General features: G+C 55.9%; 2 protein-coding genes across 5 annotated transcripts in view; one reads left to right on the top strand and one right to left on the bottom strand.

Moving 5' to 3' along the window:
- Positions 1–24: 24 nt before the first annotated feature.
- The window catches only part of ABHD14A (abhydrolase domain containing 14A), an 11,419-nt gene continuing 3,259 nt past the window's right edge, over positions 25–8,184 (bottom strand). The window contains exons 2-7 of one of the 4 annotated variants that reach the window (XM_024123937.3): positions 6,138–6,393; positions 4,750–5,080; positions 2,212–2,423; positions 1,936–2,051; positions 566–801; positions 28–353 (exon numbers count right to left, since the gene is read on the bottom strand). In XM_024123937.3, coding sequence (XP_023979705.1) covers positions 171–353; positions 566–801; positions 1,936–2,051; positions 2,212–2,405 — 729 coding nt within the window. In that variant the 5' untranslated portion in view covers positions 2,406–2,423; positions 4,750–5,080; positions 6,138–6,393 and the 3' untranslated portion in view covers positions 28–170. Of the gene's footprint in view, positions 354–565; positions 802–1,935; positions 2,052–2,211; positions 2,505–4,749; positions 5,081–6,132; positions 6,394–8,184 lie in introns of those variants that run through there. The other 3 variants (XM_007105944.4, XM_028483984.2, XM_024123936.3) reach the window with 3 other exon arrangements.
- ABHD14B (abhydrolase domain containing 14B) overlaps positions 5,087–8,184 on the top strand; it is a 5,200-nt gene continuing 2,102 nt past the window's right edge. The window contains exons 1-2 of the mRNA XM_007105943.4: positions 5,087–5,988; positions 6,917–7,152. Of these exons, the coding sequence (XP_007106005.2) occupies positions 5,708–5,988; positions 6,917–7,152 (517 nt within the window). The 5' untranslated portion in view covers positions 5,087–5,707. The remainder of the gene's footprint in view (positions 5,989–6,916; positions 7,153–8,184) is intronic.

Below are 8,184 nucleotides of genomic sequence, written 5' to 3' on the forward strand. Positions count from 1 at the left end.
AGGCATGACAAAAATGCTTTTTTTATTGTGCCTCTGAGATGAAATGAGAGGTCCTGACTGGGCCTGGCCCTCTGGCCTCTGCCCTCCAACCCCAGGGGCTGCCTCCCTGGTGGAGACTGGTCCAGATCCTCCAAGCTCAGGCCAGGCCTGGGGCCTGGACAGTGGTGAGCTCAAGGCAGATGGTCAAGGAAGGCAAGGAGGACGAGGTGGAAGTCTTGTGGTTTGTGGAGGTAGCAGGCATGGCCTGCATCGCGCAGCTTCACCACGGAGTGGTTAGGCAGGTGGCGGAGCTGCCGCAGTGACTCCCAAGCCAGGACGCGGTCCAGCTCCCCATACAGGATGAGAGTCGGGGTCTGCAGGGCAAGGCAAGGGGCTGTGATCCTGGGGCCTGATGGGGACTGGCCCTCAAGCCACCTCCTTAGGAAATCTTCCCTGTACACCCCATCTCTCCCATCCAGATCAAGGATGGGGCCATGTGTCCTCCAAGTAAGACTTGAGGCCTTTCCCCCCATGAATTGAGCCAGGGACAGGAAGCCGGGACTTTTGGAGACCCTCCTCCCAGTACCTTCACGGCCTGGAATTGTTCTTGGGTGTAGTTCTGGGTGGAGGCAGGTGCAATGGGCACGAATCCATGCAGCTGGTGGTGGCCTTGCATCAGGAAGGGCAGGGCATAGCAGCCACTCAGTGAAGGGCTCACCAACACGACATTCTGCACCTCTAGGTCCCGCAGCACTCGCTCCAACAGCTGTGCCCGCCCTGCCTCTGTGCTTGCCTCCTTCGAAGGTGCCGAGTTCCCAAAACCTGGGAACAGCAGAAGGCACCAGCTGAGGGAGGCTGGGAAGGAGGTCAGGACGTCCTGCCCACCATAGTGGGGGAAAGAGATGGGGGGCAGTGGCATATAGCATCTGCTACCCCAAACTGCCTAGACGTTATTTTTGTACTGTGATAGGGCTGCTAGAAAACCATCTTTCATTCATCATGTTGGCAAAACTAAAATGACTGATAATACACAGTGTTAAGGAAGATGTGGAAAAATGGACACTTTTGTACATGACTGGAGGGTAAATCCACAAAGCATTTTTGGAGGGTAAGATAATATTCGTCAAAAAACTTTAAATGTGTGTCCTTCGACCCATCAACGGGCCTTGATGGCTACCCTACAGAAATTATTGCCCACATGCTCAAAGAAGCATGTCCAAATATGCTTCAGCTTCCTTACTTGAGCATTTCAACTGATACTGAAAACTCTAAAGCAGCCTACACAGCCACCAGTCGAGGAGTGGCCAGATAAAACCTGTTCATCCCTTTGATGGCACACACTACGGAGAGGGAGGGTCACAGTGCCTGGCATGACCCATGAGACATGGTAGAGGAGAAGAAAAATAGGCTGCAGATAGATTCACTAAGCTGGCAGGACACCAGTCATGATTACAGCCCCCACCAAACAACCCTGTATCTCTAGGTATGGAAACGCCCAAAGAGGGCCTGGCACCCTCAAACTGCTTAGAGAAGTGAGAGGGAGAGAAACATGGCATGGGTCTCTGAGGGCATCACTCTTGGTTGATTTTTTAATGACAAGAATAATAGCAAAAATCATTTGTATAGCTGAAAAAACAAAAAGCTACCTAGTATGTCATAAAAAGGACAGTTGAGATCTCCCCATGCAATCACTTGTGAGGCAGGTCGTGTTGCTAACTGCTCTGTGACATGCAACAATCCACACTGTAGTTTTCAAGGTAGAAAATAAAAAACACAGAGCTTTTCATGTTGACACTTTGTGTTGTGACTTGCCACTGCTTGTTTAGACACTGGGGTCCAGATGCTCCCCAGCCACATCTTAGGGCTTTCCTACCCCTCCAGTTCTCCCCTCTGGCATGCTGTCCCCATGTCCCTGCTGCACGTTACCTCCTTAGACCCAGGGGTGGGGGCTCTCACCTGGGAGGTCAAGGGCCACGGCCCGGTAGCCCCTCTGCGCCAGCAGCTGCAGTGTGCCCAGCTGCTCCCACGTCCGGGAGTTAAAGGCCTTTCCATGGAGCAGCACCACATCCACCCTGTGGGCACACAGGGGAGTATGTGTTCTGGGGGTTCTTTCTTCCCAGGCTTCTCCCACTGCCCTCCCAGGCCCTGAGCACTTTGAGCTGAGCTGGGGGACCCACAGAGGGACTCCCCTTGGGCCTAGTCCTTTCACTACACCCTGGAGTCAGCACCCACCTGCGGGCCCGGTGAAGTGGGAGCACCTCGCGGTAAAAAATGGGGGAGCTTCCAGGGGTGAGACCAGCCAGGATCGTGACATTGGGGTCTCCCCAGAGCCAGGAGGTCTGCTCAGGGGGTCCTGGCAGCCCCACATACAGTAGCAGCATGAACAGCAGGCCCAGGCCCAGCAGGGCAACCTGGGACCGGGTCATGGAGGTCTGTACCACAGTCTGGAGGAGGAGAGGAGAGGGAGAAGAGGGTAGGGCTGAGCCCCGGCAAGGTCCCCTGGACCCCATTCTCAAATCCCACCCAGGAGCTCCCAGCAGAGGAAAAGCTCAGCCCTTGCCCTTTCCTCTGCTCCGGGCAAGGATCTGAGGGTTCACACCCAACTACTCCACATGCCAGGGCAAGGCCTCAGATACCCCAAAGCGTGAGGAGCATCTGAGATGTCCCCCTGGCATCAGTGGCCACCATCATCCTTGTGCCAGCTAAAACCACTTCCATTCATCAAGTGCTTATGACAGCCAGGCCCTGTGCTTGGCCCTTCACATGTAACGATTGATGAACCCACACAAAAACACTAGAGAGCAGATATTATAGGTCTCTTATAAATGAGGAAACTGAAGCTCAGAGAGGTAAATTCTCTTACCCAAAGTACAGAGTAGCAAGCAGGGGAACTGGGACTTGAGCCCAGGGCTGGGGTCCTAACTACCAGGCCACACTCAGTTTGCCAAGGAGGAAACCAAGGCTGTGAGGTGACGGATGAACTGGTGGACAGAGTGCTGAGGGTCATCAAAGGTGAAAGACATCAAAGAGTAAAGCGATGTCCCACTGAGGGCATGTTTTGAAATGGTTCTTTTTATCACACTGTGTATAATAATGCTAAAATCAGAATGTGTTTTACCATTGATGGGAGTATTTAATGCTCTACCCCAGCTGATATTAAGTGGGAAGAGAGCTCATGGAGAATATCCTTGATGGAGGAAATGCCTAGGCATGAGGGAGTATGGGGCTAGGGAGAAGCATGGCACATCTAGAAGTGGAAAGGGAGGCATGGAGGCTGGAGAGACAAATGCCTCCCACCCCCCAGCTTCACGCCAAATGACTTGCTTCATGGACTCCTCTAGTCTGAGTCCTTTGCCAGCCCAGAAGACAGACCTCAGTACCCAGGACCCAGACAGAGCAGCTAGCCCTGCCTTTGAGACTCTGCTCTTCCAATTCCTGGCTGTGTGCCTTGTCTGTCAGTAAAATGGGGAGGATAACCTGGCGGCTGCCCTCCCAAGACTCCTCCTGTGAGATTTCGGTAATACAGTGGACCTGATCAGGGGCTGTCTTATCATTTCTTGGGTCTAGGGTGAGCAGGCCTGCCTTGTTCCCAGATTCCAGTAAACAGGTCTTTATTGAGTGTCAGCTGGGCGCTGGCTGGAGTTCAGGGCTGGGGAATCACCTTGGACCCCCCCACCCCCCACCCCCCACCTCTCCCAGAATGAGAAGGCTTGTTTCTCAAGCCCCCACCCCCAGGCTCAAGGGTCAGGTGGTGACTGGGCAGTGGCAGCCCCTCTGGGGCTGATGGAGGACCAGGTGCTGAGTGGAGGAAAAGCACGCTACTCTCTTCTTTCTGACCAGGACCAGCCTCGGACACAAGCCTCCAACGCGGCAGCCTAGGTTCCCACCAGGCAGAGCATCCGCGCTGAACCTCTCCTCTGGTGGGCCTGGTGCCCTGGGGCGCCTCTCCCGGTAGGGAGGGACGGGACTTCAGCCATTGCTATGGCAACCCAAGCTGCTGGAGCACTAGACAACAGTATGCTACAGATATGGGGGGAGGGGAGGGAGGCGCTGTACCCGCGTTAGGTCCTTGGCATATGCATCGACAATGACACACGGGTGTACAGACGTGCACACAAACTCTTGTCCCCAAACGCTTTTCCTTTGTACAAGCTATTCCCTGCACACACACGCAGCCTCCTTGCACACGCACGGGCCTCTCTGCACAATCGATACCTTGAAATACCCTCAAAGTCACGCACACATTCAGCTATCAGGAAGGCAGGGGACAGGTAGACACACACACGCTTTCAAACCCATATGCAGACCCTCGTATTTCAAGCACCCAGTCATACACACAACCCCAGAACTACACACGCACACAAGAAATACACAGGCACAGGCAGACCGACGGACACCCAAACACAGACCCTCAGAAATACACACACAGACACACAGATAGATATACACCCTTAAAATCACACGCACACAGAAATTCACACAGTAGACATACACAGACACAAGTGGGCAGACAGGCTGACATACCCCCCCCAACACAGGCACACAGAAACACAGATACACCACACACATACACGTACACCCAGACCCCCAAGAACACACGCTGACAAACGCGCGGGCGCGCACACTTGACACACGAACACAAACATACTCGCTGCCCCAGCGCGGGCCCCTCCCAGCAGGACTCTGTCCCAGGGCTCCGGGGGCAAGGGGCGGGGCAAGGAGGGCCCGCCCCCGGGCACCCTGCTGGCCTCACTCCCCGGGGACACTCACCGGGCCGAAAGGGATGACCGGGTCTGCCACCGCGGGGCGGGCTCCGCTCAGGCGCAACCAGCGCCAAGCAGCCCCTAGACGTCGGCGTTGCCTCAGCCTCAGCCTCTCTGCGGGCGGCTGCGAGCCTCCGCGCGCCTGCGCAGTCCGAGGTCTCGGGTCCACGCCTAGTAGCCGAGTTGGAGACGGCACTGGGGGCGGCGCCCCAAAGCGCAGAGGCTCGGCGCCCAGTTCCCCCGTTCAGATTTTCCGGATTGTTTTCGGCCTGAGAGCCGGGGGAGAGCCAGTCGACTTCTTCCCACCAGCACGTTTCCACCCTTGCTCAGTCTCCGGTCTGTACAGCAGGGTTAAGGATAAGGGTTGTCTTAAGGACCACATAGGGTTGTCACCATCACAGAGTCTTAAGGACTGAAGGATCGGTCAAGCCTTAGAACAGTGTCTGGAGCGGAAGCCTCGCTGTGTAACTGCCAGATATTAGTATTGTTATGCAGCAGCCCCAGGTCTCGGCCATCCACTTCCCTGACCCCTGCAAATACACACGCGCTCGAGCACTCGGTCAGAGCCCGGGGTGGCCTCTAGGCTCCTTCGCGTCTCTATATGTCACCTATCCCGGTTGGTGACATGTGGCCAACATCTGATCTGTCCCTGGCCTGTGTGGACAGGCCTGGAAAAGGGAGGCTGCACAGAACACGCAGCATTCACTCCTTATTAGCACTCTGTGAGGTAGGCAACATCACACCCATTCTACAGGCAAGGAAATAGGCTCGGAGGCGTTGGGAAAACGATCAAGGCTGGGCAATGGCAAAGCTTCGCATTCAAACCTGTCAGGGCCTCAACCACATGCCAGACTGACAACTTTGGGTTTGGGCAGCCCAGGCTGGGGATGAGGGGGTGGGGAGGAAGCGGGAGGGAACAGGAAGGATGAGACCCCAAAGGAACCCTCCTTCTCAAGCCACACCACATGCATGTGGAACAGGTCGCTGAGGGTCTCGGGGCCGGACCCAGTCCGGTGCTTGGGGCACGTGGGGCTGAGGGGCGTGGGGAAAGTGAGACAGCTGTGAGAAGGATGGGTCTAGCAGCACCCGTCGGCCCTGGGACGGCTTATGGCCACAAGCGGGCGCCCCGGAGCACGGCCCGGCCCGCGCCCTCCGGCGGGCCACATCCCTGCTTCCCCGCCCCGGGCCCCAGTCGCCGCCTGCACTCGCCCGCCTCCTATTTGCGAGAGCCCACGCAGCTCCCCAGGTACCTGCCCTGCGCGCCCCAACCCTCTCTTCCTCTCTCCAGTTAGAACCCACCCCCACCTACCCCAAGTTTCTCCTCTGCCCATCTCGGTTCCCCAGGCCTCCTTCCTCGGGTCTGCCCCCACCCCCTCTGCATGCACCCTACCAGACCCTGCGATCCACAACCGAGGTCCTCGGAGGGGACAGAGCGAGCAGTGGCGGCGCCGGTGACCGCGCCCCTGGCCGCGGCGTCAGTGCGTTGGGCCCCAGCGGGCAGCGCGCTGAGCACCTCGCTTCCCTCGCCGGCCGGAACTTCAAAGCCTTTCCCTGCTCAGCGCTCCGGTTTCCGGCTCCGGAAAACAGATTTTTTTACTCCAACCCCTATCCTCTTCGGCCTGCGATGCCAACCTACGACTTATAACAGTGCCTGGAAGAGGAAAATGTTGAAAAGCAAAATAGTCAGCTGCTTATTGTTGATTGCTGTTGGTACATTTACTATGCTTACTATGTGCTAGGCACTGGTGAGTGTTTTACATGCCTGGCCTCGTTTAATCCTATCAACCACCTAGGAGCTAGTACTATTGTATTATCCCCATTTGTAGAAAAGGATAAAAACAATGGGAACAAAAATTGTAATGCGAGACCCATGTATTAAGTTCTTTCCAAAGGCAGGCACCATCAATTATCAATTCTTTTTCTTTTTTTTTTAACTCATAAATTCTTGAGGTAGGCTTTAATGTCCCATATTTCAGATGAGGAAACCAAGGCAATTAGGTAGTGGCAGATGCAGAAATAACACCTATGTCTTCCTCACCCCAAAGCATGTTCCTAGAGTTTTGGGAACCTCCTTGATGCCCCAGGAGGGACCCCTGCCCTGTCTGTGGCAGCCTCCCTGCTTCACCTGGGCAGGGTGTTCTGTGGCTTCTGATCAGCCTGGCCTTGAACCACAGGTGCTTCACCAGCACAGCAGGAGGTATGGCGGGCGTGGAGCAGCACGAGGGCACCATCCAGGTGCAGGGCCAGAGCCTCTTTTTCCGAGGGGTTCACCCGAGCAGTGGGCAGGCCACCCGCTTCTCCGTGCTGCTGTTGCATGGCATACGCTTCTCCTCCGAGACCTGGCAGAACCTGGGCACGCTGCACAGGATGGCCCAGGCTGGCTACCGGGCTGTGGCCATTGACCTTCCAGGTAACTCCAGGGAAGGCTTCTGGACAGGGGTTGTGGGAGCCTCACTGGGGACCCAGGGCTGGAGGCTGGGGGACTGGGAGGACCTAGCCAGGCTGACTCCTGAGCTAGACAGGGCGCAGTGCACACTACAAGGGCCTTTGAACTTCTCTAGTCCATCCGGATGTGGTCTGGACACTGCCCAGCTGCTTCTAACTGTGTTGCCCGGGGCAATGTCTCAGTGTCTCTGCCTCTGTTTCCTCATCTGTAATGGGAGATAACCACATTCATTCTGGGGTTTGGCTCTAATGAGAATGGAATGAGATTATCGATGTGAGTATGTGGCCAGTACCTAACACATAATAATCGGTGCTCAGTCGATTAGAAGTAAAATATTTTGAAATAGCCGAAACCACAGGCTCTGTTGGAAGCCCTGAGGAGTGACACTGAGTCCCCTGGCACCTTTGGGGGTGGCTAAGCCCCCAGTCATGATCCCACGTACAAAGTCCTAATTTAGGTCCTGAGGGAGGGAGGAACAGCACAAGACTGCCAGTCATAACCTCAACTGGCGGGCCCAGCCCATGGTGCCAAGTGTGAAGGTGGCAGCATGGCCAACCTGCTCCTCTCACTGGCCATGGCTGGTATGGTTTCAGTGCCCAAGGGCGGGCCTCCAGGTGGGGACAGGATTGGTCCTGACAGTGGATTGGGCTGAGCTTCAAGGCCAAGGCCTTGAACTAATCCTTCTGCAGAAGGTAGAGACTGACTAATTGGAGGGGAGGGATGTGCGCAGAGCTAGCCCCTCATCCACTGTCCTGGAGGCATCTACCCTGCCAGCCCTGGGACAGATGCCTTGAAGCAGTTAACTCAATTTTCACAACAATCTCAAATGGCAAACCCTTTTTTTTTTTTTTTTTTTTTTGCGGTACGCGGGCCTCTCCCGTTGCGGAGCACAGGCTCCAGATGCGCAGGCTCAGCGGCCATGGCTTACGGGCCCAGCCACTCCGCGGCATGTGGGATCCTCCCGGACCAGGGCACGAACCCATGTCCCCTGCATCG

This window comes from Physeter macrocephalus, unplaced genomic scaffold, assembly GCF_002837175.3.
Source record: "Physeter macrocephalus isolate SW-GA unplaced genomic scaffold, ASM283717v5 random_91, whole genome shotgun sequence".
Classification (NCBI taxonomy): Eukaryota; Metazoa; Chordata; class Mammalia; order Artiodactyla; family Physeteridae; genus Physeter; species Physeter macrocephalus.